Source organism: Ovis aries, chromosome 7 (assembly GCF_016772045.2).
Source record: "Ovis aries strain OAR_USU_Benz2616 breed Rambouillet chromosome 7, ARS-UI_Ramb_v3.0, whole genome shotgun sequence".
Classification (NCBI taxonomy): domain Eukaryota; kingdom Metazoa; phylum Chordata; class Mammalia; order Artiodactyla; family Bovidae; genus Ovis; species Ovis aries.
The window spans coordinates 58,569,307-58,589,379 of NC_056060.1; the positions used below are offsets into that span (position 1 = coordinate 58,569,307).

At 40.3% G+C, this 20,073-nt stretch overlaps 1 protein-coding gene, 2 long non-coding RNA genes and 1 other non-coding gene across 33 annotated transcripts in view; 2 read left to right on the forward strand and 2 right to left on the reverse strand.

Annotated features, from left to right (window-relative positions):
• The window catches only part of ATP8B4 (ATPase phospholipid transporting 8B4 (putative)), a 295,865-nt gene extending 279,100 nt beyond the window's left edge, over nucleotides 1-16,765 (forward strand). For 15 of the 29 annotated variants that reach the window (XM_060418006.1, XM_060418005.1, XM_060418014.1 and 12 more), the window contains 4 exons: nucleotides 1,143-1,388; nucleotides 6,862-7,000; nucleotides 10,216-10,346; nucleotides 14,584-16,765. In XM_060418006.1, coding sequence (XP_060273989.1) covers nucleotides 1,143-1,388; nucleotides 6,862-7,000; nucleotides 10,216-10,346; nucleotides 14,584-14,865 — 798 coding nt within the window. In that variant the 3' untranslated portion in view covers nucleotides 14,866-16,765. The remainder of the gene's footprint in view (nucleotides 1-1,142; nucleotides 1,389-6,861; nucleotides 7,001-10,215; nucleotides 10,347-14,583) is intronic. The other 14 variants (XM_060418019.1, XM_060418024.1, XM_060418017.1 and 11 more) reach the window with 1 other exon arrangement.
• TRNAH-GUG (transfer RNA histidin (anticodon GUG)) lies at nucleotides 7,375-7,446 on the forward strand. Its single transcript has one exon. It is a non-coding gene; the product is annotated as a tRNA-His (tRNA).
• LOC132660051 (uncharacterized) lies at nucleotides 10,175-14,619 on the reverse strand. The gene is made up of 2 exons (XR_009601230.1): nucleotides 14,510-14,619; nucleotides 10,175-12,578 (listed from the first exon to the last, which is right to left on the reverse strand). It is a non-coding gene; the product is annotated as an uncharacterized LOC132660051 (long non-coding RNA).
• Nucleotides 16,504-20,073, reverse strand: part of LOC132660050 (uncharacterized) — a 176,043-nt gene continuing 172,473 nt past the window's right edge. For both annotated transcript variants that reach the window (XR_009601229.1, XR_009601228.1), the window contains one exon: nucleotides 16,504-18,746. This is a non-coding gene — a long non-coding RNA (uncharacterized LOC132660050). The remainder of the gene's footprint in view (nucleotides 18,747-20,073) is intronic.

The following is a 20,073-nucleotide window of genomic DNA, read 5'->3' on the forward strand; positions in this document are numbered from 1 at the left end:
CCATTTCATCATGACAGTGATCCTGTGAGGGAGATGGTCTTGTTTGCACTTCTGAAGATGAGGAACCTGAGGCTCAGACAGGTTAAGTGACGGGTCTAAGACTACACACCTGTTAAGCAGCAGAGCTGGGGTTTGAAATCAGGATTGTCTGGTGTTTGGGTGTGGTGCTCACAGTATGGTCACCAGCATTGCTTTGGAGCTTGTTGAAAGGCAGTCTCAGGCCCCACCCCAAACCTGCTGAAGTGCAATCTGTTCCCCAGGTTATTAGTGTGCACAGCTTTAGCTTCTCCCAGGGCCTGGCTGGGCCCATGCATGATGCCTTCTCATTCTGTCTAAACTCCCTAACCTGAGCATCTGGTAGCTGCCTATGGAGTCCTCCCTGGGTATAACTCTCACTTCTGCAGGCCCAGCTCCCTTGCACCTGGAATCCACATTCTGTTCCCTCTCTCCCTGTTCCTTTCCTCCTGCTCACCTTCCCCCCGAAGTTGGGAACTCAGGGGGTGCTTTTCTGACTCAGGCTCTCTGCTGGTATCCCCTGTCACTGCCTTGGCAGCTAACCCCAGGACCCACTGGCTGCACTGGATGTCCTAGAATTCTGGGAACATGAGCGCAGCTGCAGGAGAGTATAGAAAAGAAACTTCAGTTTGAAGCCAAATATCCACATAAAGTCAAGTTCTGGTTCTGTTATAAAAGCTGTGTTGCCTCTCATGAATCTCTCTTGGAGACTCAAGTTCCTCCTATATGAAGTAGGGATAATTTTAATATCCTTTGGGTTACTGTGGAAATGAAAACAAAGTAATGAGCAGTGCATATTAGGGCATGCTTAGATAGTGCATGCATGCCCAGTCGTGTCCAGCTCTTTGCGATCCTATGGGCTGTAGCCTGTCAGGCTCCTCTGTCCATGGAGTTTTCCAGGCAAGGATATTGGAGTGGGTTGCCATTTTCTCCTCCAGGGGACCTTCTTGACCTAGGGACTGAACCCTCATCTCAGGTCTCCTGCATTGGCAGGTGGATTCTTTACCACTGAGCCACCTGGGAAGGCCATGCTTAGATATGCACGTGCTGTTTCCAGAGACAGGAAATTCGGAGTTTCTCTAACTTCTCCTTGAGCCTCCTCCACTAAAGTAACTCTCTGTTGACAGGATGTTAGTGACCAGAATAGCATGGATTATCCCCAGCTCTACAAACCTGGGCAGCTGAATCTACTTTTTAACAAGAGTGAATTTTTCATCTGTATGGCACATGGCGTCTATACCTCATTAGCCCTTTTCTTCATCCCTTACGGGGCCTTTCACAACATGGCTGGAGAAGATGGACGGCACACTGCAGACTACCAGTCTTTTGCAGTGACCACGGCCACGTCTCTGGTCATTGTGGTCAGTGTGCAGGTAACCCTACTGGCGAAAATATCTTAACTGGGTGGCTTTACATCTTGCAAAATTCTGCTTCATTTGTTGACAGTAGTCTTAGTAGGGTCCTCAACCATTTTGGCACCAGGGACTGGTTTCATGGAAGACGATTTTTCCACGGGCCAGGGTGGTGGGGGGATGGTTTCAGAAATGCATTATATTTATCGTGCATTTATTTCTAGCATTATTACAACAGCCGCAGATCATCAGACATTAGATCCTGCAGGCTGGGGACCCCTGTAATACTGGGGTTTTCTTTTTAACTACACATTCTGAGACGAAACAGGAAGTTTTAACATAAATCCCCAGATGTAGGAGATTAGCATTTTGTGTCTATAACCTCTGTATTAGCAGAAACCTTAAAATGAACTGGGCACTTCTTGGGACTGAACACTGTATGTAAAGAGAACTGATATACTAATTCTTCCTTGTGTTTCCTTCTTGGGAGAAAAGTTTCTAATGATAATAGAAACTTTCCCATGATTTCTATAAAAGTAACTTCTAGGGTTTTTAAATTTATTTCACTCAGAGGATAATTACTTTACAATATAGTGATGGTTTTTGCCATATATCAACATGAATCAGTCATAGGTATACATATGTCTCCCCCATCATGAACTGCATCCCACCTCCCTCCCAACCCTACCCCTTTAGGTTGTCCCAGAGCACCGGCTTTGCGAGCCCTGCTTCATGCATCTAGTTTTATAGTGAGATATAATGTTTATTTGGTAGTACATTTCTGTATTCAAGAGGTTGAATGTTAGGTGTGTGGCACATTTGAATCTCAAGTTCATATAAGCTTTTCTGGTAGGAATAATTTTTTTAAATTTATTTTATTGAATTACAATATTGTACTAATTTCTACTATATAGCAAAGTGATTCAGTTTTATATATATTCTTTTTCATATTCTTTTCCATTATGGTTTATCACAGGATACTGAATATATTACACCTCCTCCAGTAGGACCTTATTGTTTATCTATTCTGTATATTGTAGTTTGCATCTGATAATCCCAAATCCTAATCTATCCCTCTCCTAAACCCCCTCTGCCTTGGCAACCACAGGTCTGATCTCTATGTCTGTGAGTCTCTTTTGTTTTCCACATGTAAGTGATATCGTATGATGTTTGCTTTTCTCTGGCTTGCTTCACTTAGTATGATCTCTAGGTCCATCCATGTTGCTGCAGATGGCATTATTTCATTCTGTTCATGGCTGAGCAGTCTTCCAGTGTGCTGTCTGCGTGTGTGTGTGCGTGCCACATCTTTATTCATTTATCTGTCAGTGAACACTCAGGTTGCTTCCATGTCTTGATTATTGGAAACGGTGCTGCTATGAACATTGAGGAACCTGTATCTTTTTGAATTATACTTTTGTCCAGATACATGCTCAGGAGTGGGAGTGCTGAATCACATGGCAACTTTACTTTTAGTTTTCTGAGGAACCTCCATATTGTTTTACATAATGGCTGCACCAATTTACATTCCCATCTGGTAGGAATGATTTTTTTTTGTTTTGTTTTGTTTTGTTTTGTTTTGTTTTGTTTTTTGTTTTTTTTTTTTTTTAGTTTTTTATTTTTTAAATTTTAAAATCTTTAATTCTTACATGCATTCCCAAACATGAACCCCCCTCCCACCTCCCTCCCCATAACATCTTTCTGGGTCATCCCCATGCACCAGCCCCAAGCATGCTGCATCCTGCGTCAGACATAGACTGGCGATTCAATTCACATGATAGTATACATGTTAGAATGTCATTCTCCCAAATCATCCCACCCTCTCCCTCTCCCTCTGAGTCCAAAAGTCCGTTATACACATCTGTGTCTCTTTCCCTGTCTTGCATACAGGGTCGTCATTGCCATCTTCCTAAATTCCATATATATGTGTTAGTATACTGTATTGGTGTTTTTCTTTCTGGCTTACTTCACTCTGTATAATCGGCTCCAGTTTCATCCATCTCATCAGAACTGATTCAAATGAATTCTTTTTAACGGCTGAGTAATACTCCATTGTGTATATGTACCACAGCTTTCTTATCCATTCATCTGCTGATGGACATCTAGGTTGTTTCCATGTCCTGGCTATTATAAACAGTGCTGCGATGAACATTGGGGTACATGTGTCTCTTTCAATTCTGGTTTCCTCGGTGTGTATGCCCAGCAGTGGGATTGCTGGGTCATAAGGTCAGCATCCCCCCTCCCCACAGCGCAAATAGGAATGATTTTTGATGATCCATTGATCATCACTGGACATCTTGAGTTTGTTTTTATTTCTTTTTTAATGAAAATGGTGGACAATACTATTAGATATTGAGTTAGAGTTCACAAAAGCTTTCTAATCCATTAAAATCTGTACCTCTGGGTGGATACAACAAGCAGTGTGACCTCTGTTCTTTGCCTTTATGTGCACTTTAAGGGGGAAAGTATCAATCAAGGGCTTAATTTTCACAGAGTTTGAATTGTCTTCGGTCGAAGGAAATGGCAACCCACTCCAGTGTTCTTGCCTGGAGAATCCCAGGGATGGGGGAGCCTGGTGGGCCACCATCTATGGGGTCGCACAGAGTCGGACACGACTGGAACGACGCAGCAACAGCAGCAAGTTCTTTTTCTATCCTATAAATAATCTCTTTTACAAATCTTAGCTACTTATATCAACAAAAGATCTCGTTAAACCCCAGACTTTCTCTTCATGACTCAATATTTATTAGACTGAATGAGTCAAATGTAAGCATACTGCTTTTAAATGACATCTCTGCCATTCCTTGGTCCATCTAAGTGAGTATCAGTAAGTTCAAACCAAAGCCATCTAACACTTGACATCTTGGGAGTTCACAGTTCAGAGTCACATAGCATCCAAAATCAGATCCAGATTTCTCCACTCAGAGGAGTTCTGTTTGTCTGTTTTACAACTACATAAAGCATATTGATGCTTTGTGAACCCTCCATGGCTAGGTCCCCTGTGTTCAATTCTATAGCAGAGGCGGAAACAATAGAGTAAATAGGAAGTATCTGACATAGCTAAGGCATCCATCATGAAATCATGGCTTCAATCAGAAACTGCTGTCTTTAGTACACAGAGTAAATTTCAGGAATTTTGTGAATAAGCTCATTTTGAGAGTGGCATTAACATGTTTTCCTCTCTAAGCATGAGTAATTTCTGCAGGAGTACATAGATGTTGTACGTTTGAATTCAAATCTTTATCTTCACAGTTAAATCATATATTGGATGAGCATAAGATTCTTGAATCAGTGTTTTAGGAGTTCTGTAAATGATTTTCCACTACATCTCTGTTTCAGTGTAACAGCTTGCTAATAGGTTGATTCTCTTTCCTTTGTAAATAGTATCTTTTCTGTCTAGAAGCTATGTTTTTTATCCTTGGACTTCACAAATGTTATCAGAATGTAACTTCATTCATTGATTTGCCTATAATTTAGAGTACCCTCTCAATCTGAAAATCTTTGCTGCTATCACAGAGCAGGGTTCGTCATTTCTTTTATTGCTACTTTTTCTCTTTCTAGGATGCCATTATTTGAATGTTGGGCCCATGGATTGGACATCTACGGATTTACCATCCATGTGTCATATCGTTTTTGCACATGGTTTCCATTTCTTAGAGTTTTTGCCCTTTTATGAGATGTTTCCATTTGTTTTTACAGAATATTCAGTTCTAATCAGTAACTCTTCTTATTTGGTTTCTCTATTGAATTTTTAAATTCAGAAATAACACTTTTTTCTTCCAGAATTTTTTTCTATTATCTAATTGCTTCTCCTTAAGAGTTCTCATTACTTTTTAAAATTAATAGTTCTTGTCTGTGTTTTTCAGTGTAGGGACTACCTCCCCCCCTCTCCCCACCCCCCACCAAGTCGAGTCCTCTTAAATTGGTTGTGATTTTTCTTTGCCTACTCATAGGTCAAACTGTTGGTGTCTTTTAATGGTGATAAACTGACAGATGGCGAAAGTTAGAGCTAGAGATTTGGGTCAGCTGTCTTGAGGAATGAGCCAGGGAGACCAGCAAGTCTTTCTTTGCTGAGGTATGGAAGGCAAGGCTCTCTGTTCTCAAGCCTCTTGAGGAATGAAAAGGCTGTCCCTTTGGCACCCCTGCAGTTTCATCAAGGCTGCTAACATTCTTTTTATGGGGCATCACTTTAAAGGACAGTAACTTCGTGTGGGAAGGGGAAGTATGCCTCTATATGCATAAGAGCCTATTTACTGTGTAGGTGGAGCCCCGTTGGGCAGGCAGGAAATCTGTGGTCTTTCTGAGACTCTGCTAGAAATCTAAACTTTCATTTGGACCATTTGGAGGAACCTCTGAGATGCAAATACAGATGCTAGAACCTACTTTAAAAAATTATTTAGAAAAACTGGAATAAAACTGCTTTACAATGTTGTATTACTTTCTGCTGTACAATAATGTGAATCAGCTCTGTGTATACACATTCCCTCCCTCGTGAGCCTCCCTCTCACCCCGCAAGGTCATCACAGAGTACCGAGCTGACTGAGCTCCCTGTGCTATACTGCAGGTCCCCACTAGCTACCTGTTTTATCCATGGTGTAGTGTTAATACATAGCAGTGTTACTCTGCATTCACCCCACCCTCTCCTCCCCCTGCATCCACGTGTCCATTCTGTCTGCATCTCTGTCCCTGTTCTGCAAGTAGGTTCATCAGTACCATTTTTCTAGATTCCACGTATATAAGTTAATATATGGTCTTTGTTTTTCTGACTCACTTCACTCTGTATGGCAGACTCTAGGTACATCCACATCACTGCAAATGAACCTACGGTTTTTGCCTCTGAGGACTGAAGTGTTCATATTCACTAGTGGCTTCCTTAGTTTCCCCAGATCAGATCACTCTTTTTCAGCTGTGCTGCCCTAACAAGTTATTGGATGGGAGAAGGGCTTGTGAACATGCTCCCAGATCACCATGGAGCCCAACTTCTGATGCCAAAAGTGGATTAAGGATTTTAGTTATTATTTGAATAATTTAACAGAAATGGTAATCAAAATGAATTAGAATATTGATATAAAACAGACTATACCTGTGTCAAAATGGTCAAATGAAAATCTATGTACAGATCTTAAAATGTTGCACTTTCTCACTATGAAAAAGTTCTCCATCAGACAAATTTAGAGAGCAATTTGGAAAGTAGCATTGAAATTAGAAGCCACTCTGCTTTATTTCTTATTTAAAAGTTTAACATTTTATTTCCTGATTTTCACTCAATATTGTTAGATATAATGGCTGGCAGATACAAGTCCTAAGGTCAGTTGTCTACCAGAAATGTCACATCAGTCCCCTGTGTTGTGCAGAAAGTGGTAGAGCCTGTGGTTGGCTGGTAACTAGACAGGTACAATTGTCTTTTCACAAAAGTGTCCTGAGGAGACATTACTCAGTAAAATGATGCTCTTTTCATCCTTAACAGTCTCCCCTTTGCATTTGACTTTTTTTACAGATAGCCTTGGATACCAGCTATTGGACTGTCATTAACCACGTTTTCATCTGGGGCAGCATAGCCACTTACTTCTCCATTTTATTTACAATGCACAGTAATGACATCTTTGGCATCTTCCCAAACCAGTTTCCATTTGTTGGTAAGTGAGTCATATTATTTGCTGGAGCCTCATGATAAGATGTCATTTGTCTTTGTAATGTATCTTCATTTTGGTGGGACTAGGATTGACCAGTAATTCTGTCTCTAGCGATTGACTGAACCAGACAGCTGGAGGCTTACAGTTTCCTAACAGTGCAGATGCAATAGACTGTCCCTTTTCAAATAAGAGGCATAGCACATACATATCAGAGCTGCCCGAAAACCATGTAGTTCAGGTATATGATAGAGGGAAGAGAAAGAAATGCCAGGCTCTCCCTTTTATGCCACACTATAACCAGCATTTATGCCAAGTTCACCTGTGGAACTTATTTTCATTTAGAAAAGAAGTGTATAATTTGTGTGTGTAAGTGGGCTTCCCTGGTGGTTCAGAGGGCAAAGCATCTGCCTGTGATGCAGGAGACCCAGGTTCGATCCCTGGGTGGGGAAGATCCCCTGGAGAAGGAAATGGCAACCCACTCCAGTACTCTTGCCCAGAAACTCTCATGGACAGAGAAGCGTGGTGGGCTATAGTCCATGGGGTCGCATGTCTGACTCTTTGCAACCCTATGGACTTTAGCCCACTGGGCTCCTCTGTCTATGGGATTCTCTGGGGAAGAATACTGAAATGGGTTGCCATGGCCTCCTCCAGGGGACATTCCTGACCCAGGGATCAAACCCGCATTTCTTATGTCTCCTTCATTGGCAGGTGGGTAGTGGCTCAGATGGTAAAGAATCTGCCTGTAGTGCAGAAGACCTAGTCAGTCCCTGGGTCGGGAAGATCCCCTGGAGAAGGGAATGGCTACCCACTCCAGTATTCTTGCCTAGAGAATTCCATGGACAGAGGAGCCTGGTGGGTTACAGAGCTGGACAGACTGAGCAAGTAACACTTTCTTCACTACTAGTGCCACCTGGGAAGCCCAATGTATAATTTAGTCTTTTAAAAATTGCTGGACAGTAGGCTGTAAGTGGCACAAAGTATAGGCTCTATTGCCAGACAGCCAGTGTTCTCTGCCACTTATAAGATGTGTGACCTTAGGCAAGTTTCTTTTCCTTTTTATACCTTAATGTCTTCAATTCTAAACTTGGGGATATTAATAGTTCCTACTTTTATAGGGAATTTGTGAGGGTTAAGTGAGATAATGCATATAAAATGCTTAGCATGCAGCTTGGTACATAGTACTTTATCAATAAATGTTAACCAGGATAATGATGATTAAAGCAAATGTGACTTGATTACTAGTTGGGGACATTGCAAGTGATTTGAACAGCAGGTGGGTAGCAAAAAACCTCCTAAAATCCCTTGATTCCCTGATATTTTGAGTCCACCAAGAGTATACGTCTGGTCTACCTTTGGAGTATACTGTCATTGCCCCCCATATTTCAAAATGATTCCCAGCAAAGGCTACTGAACTTTTACACAGTGGGGCTATTAATAGACTTTTTAAAGAAGTTTTAAAATCTCTAGCGTGTATGAAATAAGCTGGTAACAGAGATGTTTCTGAGTTCATCCTGGAAATGTGGAAAAGAGATGCACAGTGACAACCTTCTTGAGTTTGATTAGGTAAGGCTGAGATCTGCATCCATTAGTTGGGAAACTGAGTCTAGAAAAACAATTATTAGAAGACTGATTCATAGAGAAAGCAAAATAAGAGCAACTATCAGGTTATACATTTGAGATTAATTCCATTACATTAATTCCATTGAGATTATAATTCCATTTAAATGCATATATACATTTAAGAGTATTATATTCAATTTTTTGTTTGCTTTGTATACCTGGAAATATTTAAATTGTACCACTTTTACTTAATATAAACTGTTAATCCTTTGTCCACCAAAAGGTTCCAACCATGTAGAAACATGGTTGTGAATAAATAAGCATATTGGGGAATGGGGAGAGACATTTAAGTTTTTCCTTTTCTTTTCTCTTTGGTGCCAAATCTGAAAGTTCAGTGTGTTGACCAGAAGACTTCCAGTCGTAAGAGAGCATTCACACATGCATAATGAGACTGGAATGCTTCAATTGGAGAAAGTAGTCTGTGTGGTGACCACTCTCTCCAGCTAAGCACATGCCATTCCAGGAATTAATTACTGAGTTCCAATGAGACTTTTCAAAAGTTAGATCAACACTGGGGTTTAAGAAATTTTTTTTTTCTTAGTAACCAGCAGTAAACAGGAGTGTGGTTTTAAAGTGATGGTTTTTTTTTTCTAGCCATGGCTGCAGGTACTGAGCTTCAAGATGCTCAGAGACATTTAATTTATGGAGTTGTTCGTTTCTGCCCAGGCAGTTGGAATCGAGCAGTCTTTGGTAGGCAGTGTCTATCCTACAAAGGAAATGCAGACATTCCAATAAGTAGCCAAGCCCTCACACCTAAAACCCATTCAAACAGTGGTAATGCTGTAGGATTGGGAGGAATAATTGGAGGTATCATGTCCCTAGAAAACCAACAAAAGGAACAAAAGCTCATTTTGGAAATATAAGTACAGTTGACATCTTCTGTATAATTTGTCTGTCTGCCTCACTGACCCCTATTGCTTTGTTTAGACAAACAGCCCAGGATACGAGGTGTGAGTATAAAATAAGAACACTGGCTCCAGGCTTGGGAAGGACTTTCACTATTCTCTAGAGCTAGTATATTGAATGACTGCACCAGTGGTTTCCCAGTGTGGAGAATGCTGTTTTCACAAACCCAGGAGCATCTCTGCTCACCTTGGGACCTTGAGGCCTTCCTATCCGTGGGAACATGAGAGAGATCAGCATGTCCGCTCGAGGCTGTTGCCTGGATTTAAAAGGTTGATCCTGTCATAGAAAGAGCTTACTTTTTATGACACAGCCAGTGGAAAGGACCGTCATGTGCGACTGTGCCTGCATCTAGAGCATCTGCTGTCATTTGATATGATAGTTTTGTTTAAGGGTAAATGTGACTTTAGTGACTGCTTTGTGGTTGAGGCATCCTGAAACTGGATGAGAGAATGCTGTTCTGTGGTGAAGGTGGACTGAACCTGGATCAGACAGTGCCTGTCTCTGGCTATCAGTCTCCTCGTGATCAAGCCATGAAGCAGTTCCCAAGGGTGATCTCACCATTGTTCTTATCACCACTGAACATACTATATGCTGGGGGAAAATACCCAGTGTTCTCTCTAGGAAACCCAAACAATCAATTCAGTAATTCAGTCCGATTTATAACCACAGTGTTTATTTGTCTTTAATAATAGGAAATGCACGGCATTCCTTGACCCAGAAGTGCATCTGGCTTGTTATTCTCTTAACAACAGTGGCTTCAGTTATGCCTGTGGTGGCATTCAGATTTTTGAAGGTGGATTTATTCCCAACTCTGAGTGATCAGGTATGTTGCAGCGCTGATGGATACTTGAGGGGTTGATTCTTTGCTCTTGGAATCATGTCCTCTGCCTGACAAGAAGCCCAGGGAAGAGCTAATGAAGTTCTCATCAGCAAACACCGACATGTAGGTGCACAGTATCATGTTGCTGTGGCTGGAACTGCCCACATCTGAATGTACTAGCCTACGTGTGGGTGAGGAGTCATAAATGACAAGTTAAGCTGTGTATTCTTTTATATTGGCACATAGTTGATTACAGGGTAGCTTCAGGTATGCAGCAAGGTGATTCAGTCATATTCATGCATCTATTCTTTTTCAAATTCATTTCCCATTTAGGTTATTTCAGAATATTGAGAAGCATTCCCTGTGCTACACAAGTCCTTGTTGGTTATCTATTTTAAATATAGCAGTGTATACATGTCCATTCCAAACTCCCAGTCTATCCTTCCCTTTTTGAAGCACCTACAGCATCCACAATAAAGCAAACTGCACACTTAATGATCCAATACAATAAACAATTCAAACATTGATATAGATTCATGCACCAAATAACAGGAATAGGAAGTCAACATCACATTTAAAACACTTTGTACCACTAACATATTCCTCTGCACCACAAATCCACATCATCACAGTTAAAACAATGAATAGATTATTAATTTTAAGAAAGCACTCTAATAGCAGTAACTTTGATAAGTATAAAGACATAGTTATAGCTGTGGTGCTAGTGGTAAAGAACCTGCCTGTCAGTGCCAGTGCAGGAGATGTAAGTGACTCGGGTGCAGTCCCTGGGTGGGGGAGATCCTCTGGAGGAGGAAATGGCAGCCCACTTCAGTATTTTTGCCTGGGAAAGTCCCATGGACCAAAGAGCCTGGCAGGCTGCAATCATGGGGTTGCAAAGAGTTGGACATGACTGAAACAATTTAGCATGCACATAAATTTAAAGCATAACTTCGGCTAGTTATCAAATATACAAATTTACAATACAAAATATTAGTGCACAAAATCTTTTTAGTTTTATAAACTACCAATGAATAACCTCAAAAGGAATTTGAGAGTTCCATTTTAATGTCAACATAATTAGAATATTTAACAATAGCTTTAAGTTCATTCTCTAAGTCTGTTTGTAAATGAGTTCATTTGCATCATTTTTTAAGATCTTCATATAGTGATATCATATTTGTCTTTCTCTAACTTCACTTAGTATGATAATCTCTAGATTCCATCCATGTTGCTGCAAATGGCATTATTTAATTCTTTTTAATGACTAATATTTCATTGTATAAATATACCATATCTTCTCTATCCATTCATCTGTTGATGGATATTTAGGTTGCTTCCATGTCTTAGCTACTATAAATAGCAGTACAATGAACACTGGGATGCATGAACATTTCAAATATGGTTTTCTCTAGATATAGGCCCAGGAGTAGAATTGCAAGATCATATAGTAGCTCTATTTTTAGTTTCTTAAGGAATATCCATACATTCTCCATAGTGGCTGTACCAATTTAGATTCCAACAACCGCATAGAAGTAAAACTCTCACTGCTTGTGAATGACATGATACCATACACAGAAAATCCTAAAGATGCTACCAGAGAAGTAGTAAAGCTCATCACTGAATTTGGCAAAGTTGCAAGATACAAAATTCATACACAGAAATCTGTGTATGAATAACAACACTAACAAAAGATAAAGAGAAATTAAAGAAACAATCCATTTACTATTATATCAAAAAGAACAAAGTACCTAGGAATCAGCCTACCTAATAAGGCAAAAGAACTGTACTCTGAAAACTATAAGATGCTGATGAAAGAAACCAAAGATGACAAGTTCAGATGGAAATAGAGACCATGTTCTTGGATTGAAAGAATCAATATTATAAAAATGACTACTACTCAAGGCAGTTACAGATGCAATACAATCTTTATCAAATTGCCAATGGTATTTTTCACAGAACTAGAACAACAACAAAAAATCTTAAAATGTTTATGAAGACACAACCAACCTTGAATAGCCAAAGCAGTCTTCAGAAAGAAAAATGGAGTTAGAGGAATCAAGCTCTCTGACTTGCTTTATAATGGGTACAAAAACAAAAATAGAGCTCAAATGAACAGGATAGAAAGCCCACAAGTAAACTTACATACCTACAGTCAAATCTGTAGCAAAGGACGCAAGAATGTACAATGGAAGAAAGACAATCTCTTCAATAAATGGTGCTGGGAAAACTGGACAGCTACATGTAAAAAAAAAAAAAAGAACATTCTTTAACACCATACACAAAAATAAAATGGATTAAAGATCCAAATGTAAGACCAGATATCATACAATTCTTAGAGGAAAACATAGGCAGAATGTTTTGCCTTTGACATAAGTTGCAGCAATATCTTTTTTTGGTTTGTCTCCTAGAGTAATGGGAATAAAACAAAAATAAATAAACGGGATCTAATTTTGGCACAGCAAAGGAAACCATAAACAAAATGAAGAGACAACCCACAGAATGGGAGAAAAGAATTGCAAATGATGCTACTGATAAGGGACTGGTCTCCAAAATTTACAAATAGCTCATGGGACTCAATATAAAAAAAAAAACCCACCCCAAAACTGGGCAGAAGACCTAAATAAACATTTCTCCAAAGAAGGCATACAGATGGCCAAAAGGCACATGAAAATATGCTCAACATCACTCAGTATTAGGAAAATGCAAATCAAAACTGCAACAAAGTATCATTTCAGACCAGTCAGTGGGACCATTGTCAAAAAGTCTACAAACAATAAATGCTGGAGAGGGTGTGGAGAAAAGGGAACCCTCATGCACTATTAGTAGGAATGTAAATTGATGCAGCCACTATGGAGAAGAGCATGGCAGTTCCTTAAGAAACTAAACACAGAGCAACCATGTAACCCCTGGCAGCATTTTGGACATTTGCTCCCAAGGCAAAGGGAAGATTGATGGAAATTTACTGACATGGGAAAGTAAAGAGTAGTAAAAGAGAGACAAATACGGTATGAGGTGAAGGGGCTCTAAACAGCTGCAGAAATGTATTAATAGTAACAGATTATTAAACACAAGGGGGAGGTGATGTTCATAATAGCTGGGTTGAAAAGTACAGATAGAAGAAAAAACAGAAAGAATAGATTCTAGAAATACCTAAGCCAAGGGATTAACAGAACATATTTCAGTATTTCATGGAAAGAGGAGTATAAGCAACACAATGTCATTAGATCTGGACCCAGAGAGGAAGAGAAAAGGAGAAAGAGGAGACACACATTTGTAGCCACGTCATGAGAAGGGGGAAATACTGGTGAGATGAGTGACCAGGCTTATGATGTTGAGAAGAACTGAGGTAGAAATTCCCTTATCATGAAATCCTTCCTGGTCTGGGGCCAAAGTGCCAAGAGATTCCTTCTGAAATGACTCACTCATTCCCCTCTAATGTTTGCCCTTTCCCTTTGGCCCTGTGAGCTCATTCTGATGTAAATCCAGACAATGATGGATGAGCTGAAGGAAGATGATGCTCATTCCTTCCTGTGTTTATGCACACCATGATTTTCTGCTTGATGGCTTTCTCTTGACATGAAAGTCAGAATCTAAGCCATCAGTCAACTCATCTAGAGAACACGGTGCTAAGCATCAAACCTTGGATCTTTTCTCTCCTCAGCATTACAGGGAAATGAGATGCTACAGACCCACTCAAACAATGTTGAGCTCTTCAAAAGGTCACCAGAAAACCCACAAGAAATCAAAACCATGACAAATCTCATGGTACTCGGACCTGTCACAAGAGTTTGAAATTTATGACTCTCATTTTCTAAATTTTCTTAGTCCATCACCACTGACTTTTTGGAGCCAGAGAACCTCTAAAAGAGAAAGTAAAGGCTTACTTGGGGGAAATGGGACTGTAAATTGTTATACTGAGTTTGGGTGGTGCAAGTTAGAAAATCATTATGTGCAAAATATGTTCCTGTTCCTTTAAGATGGATGTATGAGATGGAGACAATTCTGAAATTTGTCTTAACACTTTTTGTTTGCTTAATAGTCTCTTGGTAGAAATAAAAACTGACCAATATCCAGTTTTCCTGGCTTTTAGGTGAAAAACTTGCTTTTGCAGTGAAGTTGAGCACTTGGTTATTACTGATGTTGTTTTTACGGAAAAGGGCTTTTACCTCAGGAAGTGGCCCACTATGTGGAGTCTGTCATTTGGATGCTCCATCTCACCCTGGGTCTCCTTTGTCTCCAGATCCGCCAGTGGCAGAAGGCTCAAAAGAAGGCAAGGCCCCTGCGTACCCGAAAGCCTCAGACTCGGAGATCAAGCTCGCGAAGATCTGGATATGCTTTTGCTCACCAAGAGGGCTACGGCGAGCTTATCACATCTGGAAAAAACATGCGAGCTAAAAATCCACCCCCAATGTCAGGGTTGGAAAAGACACTGTATAATAGCACTAGCTGGATTGAAAATTTATGTAAGAAAACCACAGACACAGTGAGCAGCTTTAGCCAGGATAAAACAGTGAAACTGTGAGTCAAGATGAATTTGAACCACACAGTTATCTTTTCACTTCGGCTGGAGCTGAAATCAGCTGGCTCTAGGGTTTGGGGTCAGGGGCTAGGCTGGAGTAGATGGCCTCACTTATCCTAAACCTGTGGCAAACAGCAGCCGGTGCCCATCGATCGGATAGAAGTGCACTCTACTGACAACCAGGTCAGAGGGCACTGCCTAATCGATGAGTTGGTGGACAAAACTCTCAAAATACTAGCAAAGATTTTTATCAACCTAGATACCAATCAATCTGTACTTTAGAATCTCATTTATGGAGAAACACTTGTAAATCTACATACACAGAGAATGGATCTTCAGCTGGATAAAAGGGTACATTCACAAGGTATATATCTCAGCTGTGAAAAGCATCCTTGTGACACATTAACACTTCTATATAAGGTCAGCTATTTCCAAGACACATGTTTAAGATTTTAGACGTACACATTGTACATGAAGGTGCTTTCAGACTTACAGCAGCTTGTTACTCTCCAGTCTTGATCTCTACCTGTGTGTTCAGTCGGAACAACAGATACCCTTCATGCCTAAAGAGAAGAAAAACATGCTGGTATTCCACATTTTTCTACTAGTTTGGAGACAAAGTACACTGAGCATCTTTACAGTGGGTAGGCTGACAACTTGCTCAAATTTATTCAAGAAATTCTCAGGGACATGTTCATGAAATGTCAAAGAGAGACTCTAGATAGAAAGTATTCTAAGTACTTGTCAATGACTTTTTATAACAAACTCAGTAGTTATTTACTCTGTGTCATCCATAACTATTGATGGACTCGGCAAAGCACTGAAATTTCACTTTGATGATAGTATTTCATGTAATTAATGTATCTGCAAATACTTTTGATATTTCCAATTTTGAAAAGTTCAGATTTGAAACCAAACAAATAATCTCTTTAATTGCTATTTAAGTATGCAGGTTTAGGTTGTTCACCTGTCATACTTATAATTCTAACATATGTGTTGAGTTTCTGGAGATGTGCCAGTCCAAATTTCAGTCCACGTGTGAGTCACCAGTGCAGTATCTGTAAAAAGAATTCACGCATATTCATGTTCAAACTCCAGTTCTGTTACTTACCTTTGTAACCTCTGGCAGGTAATGTGCTGCCTCGGGGACTCAGTTTCTTCCTCTGTAAAATGAGGATATTCTACCTACCTCATGTGGTTGGTTGAGGATTGTCAAAGCACAAATTCTTAAATCATTAAAAACAATTCTCAGTGAATAGATGATTAGTTAAGTGCCATTTAACTAATCATCAGAATAACAGATTTTGAAAAGAGCAAATGTGAAGAACTGGAACTTAAGTAATCAGTGGGAAAGGCCTTGATGAAATGACACTGTAAGAGCCTTACTTTGGTTAGTATCCTAAAGGTAAATAACCTTGGAGATATTTTTATATAACTTTAACCATGAAGGTAAATTTCTCTATAAGAAAACAAAAATCATCATGTTTTATCAATTTTATACAAATCAGTTTCCAACTTTATAGAATATTTAGTCTGATCTTTATTGAATTATTAAAGTTATATTTCTGGAGAGAGTCAGATGGCCCTTGGGTGAGCTTGATGGATAACAGGCTAGCAAGATACTAATGGATCACACAATCCTTTTTTTTTTTTGCTTTAATTTCCACGTCTGGGATAATGTTTCCTGAATGGGGTCAAATGAGATACATATAAAAAAGCTTAATGCAGTGCTTTAATCATAGTTAATGCTTATAGATTTACCGTTTTCTCCTACATGCCTGCGTAGATTTATCCAGATGTTAGTTTTTAGTGTCTAATTTGTCAGTAGTTCACTGTGTTTGCTTGCTTTTTGTAACATTTTTTGAAAGATTTGAAAACTTTCAGTAAATATTTTGGCACTGTTGGTGTTTGATGTGTTGTTTCTTTATTGGAAACTCATTTGGAAAGTTTTTGTTACATTGATCAACTAATTATTTTTTCTCTCTTAGGGAAAGTGTACTCATTCTTAGGATCAGAGTCAAGAACAAAATGAACCAGTTCAACCTATGTTTAAGGGATGGGAAAGATTAGGAGTGGTACACGTTTGCAAATTCAGTTCAAATTAAATAAGGCTGTTTATAAACAGATAATGTGGATAGCTGTGAGAAAAGCACATTTATCAGTTTGCTTTGGCCCTATGAGGTCCAAATAAACTCACACACCCATTCAAGGTCCTTCAAGTGCCGAGGATTATTTTGAACCTGAAGATAAAAAGGCCTGAAGGGTGTTGGTGATGCTTTGGGGAATAGTAAAACTTTAATTTTATATAAACTATCAGATTATTTGGAAAGAAAAGAAAATTAATTCTATATTCAGGACTAAAGTTGATAACTTGTGTTTTTAAAGTCTGTCCAAGTTTTGAGCTCTTATAGACAATTACAAATTGTGTTTTCCAAAGGAGAGCTCAAGATGGCAGAATGAGAGACTGACATTCGCCTCCTCCTCCAGAGATATCAGATACACATCTACATACAGAATAGTTCTCATGGAAAACCAGTTGGAAACTGACTGAAGAACTCCTATACAGCCAAAGCTGCAAGAAAAATCTCCACCTAACAAGGTAGGACAGAAAAAAAGCATAGCGTCAGGACCCCCAGCCCGAGAAGAATCTGAAAGGAAGAGAAGTCCTGCATTGGTGGATCCTCATCTAGGGCTGCAAGCAGTTTGAGCCACAGTCAGTTTCCCAGGCCTGGGGAACAGCATAGAGAAGACAGGCCCTGTTGGCTAATGGCAGAACTGCTGAGACAGATAGAAGGGCTGCAGAAGCTTGGACTCAGTACCAAGGAGTCTGTGTGTGCCAATCGTGGCAGAGAGAGCCTTGTACTGGTAGCTGCCACCTTGCCGCATTCCTCAATCCGAATGGGGCAAACACTCCAGTACTGCTCACTCCTCACCATAGCTTTGTATGAGACCTGGGCCAGCTGGCCCTGAGATTTGTATAGCTACACAGAGACAGGTCTGGGATGAGATCTGGTTAAGGCAGTAGTGGTCATTGTCAGCGTGTGCTTGGGCAGTGCTGCCAGAGTTTGCCACAGTGAGCCTCCCAGCCCAGTGTCCCAGCTCCACCCACTCCACACTGCAGCTGAGCATGGAGGCGGAGGCAGCCCATACCGCTGGCAGCAGCTCAGCCACCTCAGTTCCTGTAGCTACAAAGCCCCGACTCCAGCTCTAGAATGGTGAATGCCCCAGCCACTCCATCATGTTGTACTAGCTCTGGGACTAACATGATAGGGAAGGGATGTGACCTTGGGCTGCATCCCAGTGGAGTTGCAGAGGCCTTCACAGGCAGCACATCATTCCTCTGTGAGTGTGTGGCTTAACTTTAGCAATCACTTCTTTTGGGGCAGGGCATACACTCAGGGGGAATGGAGTCTGATTGGGCCCAACCAGCCCTGCTCCTACCCCATCAGCTGGGGAGCAGGCCCTGCCCCTGACAGGATGGTGACAGCCACAGAGCAGAGAGGAAATCCCACTTCATACCCAACACAGGCTTTATACCCTCCAATGCCAACCACACTCCCTATCAAGGGGAAAACAGCCAGCACACCCTGAAGGAAGATGTGGCTGGTGTCCATATTAAAACCAGCCCTTTCACCAAAGATATCACACACAGTCTACCCAGTGATGCTCCCATATAAAAATGCCCTTTAAGACCACAAAAGCTAAGTTTCTGTGTCTCTATGAATTTAGGAGAAAGTTAAATAAAATGAAATGCATAAACCACTCCCAATAAGAAGAGCAAGAGAAATTCCATGAAACAGAACTCACCAGTGTACCAGATCCTGATTTCAAAAAGGTAGATTCATCTGCTGCTGCTGCTAAGTCACTTCAGTCGTGTCCAACTCCTAGAGTAATGGAAATAAAAGCAAACATAGATAAATGGGACCTAATTAAACTTTAAAGCTTTTGCACATGAAAGGAAACCACTGACAAAAGAAAAAGATAACCTAGGGAGAAATATTTCTAAGAAAAAATATTTGCAAGTGATATGACTGATAAAGGCTTAATAGCCGACATATATAAGAAGCTCATACAATTCAACGTCAAAAACCATACAAGCCAATTAAACAATGGGTGGAAGAACTGAATAGACAACTTTCTGAAGAGGAAGTGCAGAGGGCCAACAAGCACATGAAAAAATGCTCAGCATCGCTAATCATTGCTGCTGCTGCTGCTAAGTCACATCAGTTGTGTCTGACTCTGTGCAACCCTATAGACGGCAGCCCACCAAGCTCCACCATCGCTGGGATTCTCCAGGCAAGAACACTAGAGTGGGTTGCCATTTCCTTCTCCAGTGCATGAAAGTGAAAAGTGAAAGTGAAGTCACTGAGTCGTGTCCAACTCTCAGCGACCCCCGGGACTGCAGCCTGCCAGGCTCTTCCGTCCATGGGAGTTTCCAGGAAAGTGTACTGGAGTGGGGTGCCATTGCCTTCTCTGCGCTAATCATTAAAGAAGTGCAAATCAAAACTACAAGAGATATCGTCTCACACCTGTCAGAATGACTATCATCAAAAAGTCTACAAATAAGAAATGTTGTCAAGGATGTGGATGAAAGGGAATCCTTATACGCCATAGGTGGGGATGTAAATTGCTTCTGCCACTGTGGAAAATAGTAAGGAGATTTCTGAAAAAACTCAAAGAACTACCATGTGGACCCAGAGATTCCACTCCTGAGTATACATACAGAAAACTCCAAATCACTAATTCAAAAAGATACATGAACTCCAATGTTCACAGCAGCATTATTTACAACTGCTAAGACATGGAAGCAACCTATGTGTCCATCAACAAATGAATGGATAAAGATGGTGTGGTATATATTTATACAATAGAATACTATTCAGAATGAATATTTGCCATTTGCAGCAACATGAATGGACTCAAAGGGCATTATCCTAAGTGAAATAAGTCAAAGACAAAAGCTATATGATATAACTTATATGTGGAATATAAAAAATAAACTAGTGACTATAACAAAAAAGCATACTCACAAGTAGTGGTAACCACAAACTAGTGGTTACCAATAGGGAGAGGATTTGGAGGGGTAATACAGAGGTGGAAGATTGGGTAATACAAACTGTCGGGTGTAAGCAAGGCTACAAGCATATACTGCACAGCATGGGGAGTATAGCCAATATTTTTTAATAATTAGAAATGGGGTATAACCTTTAA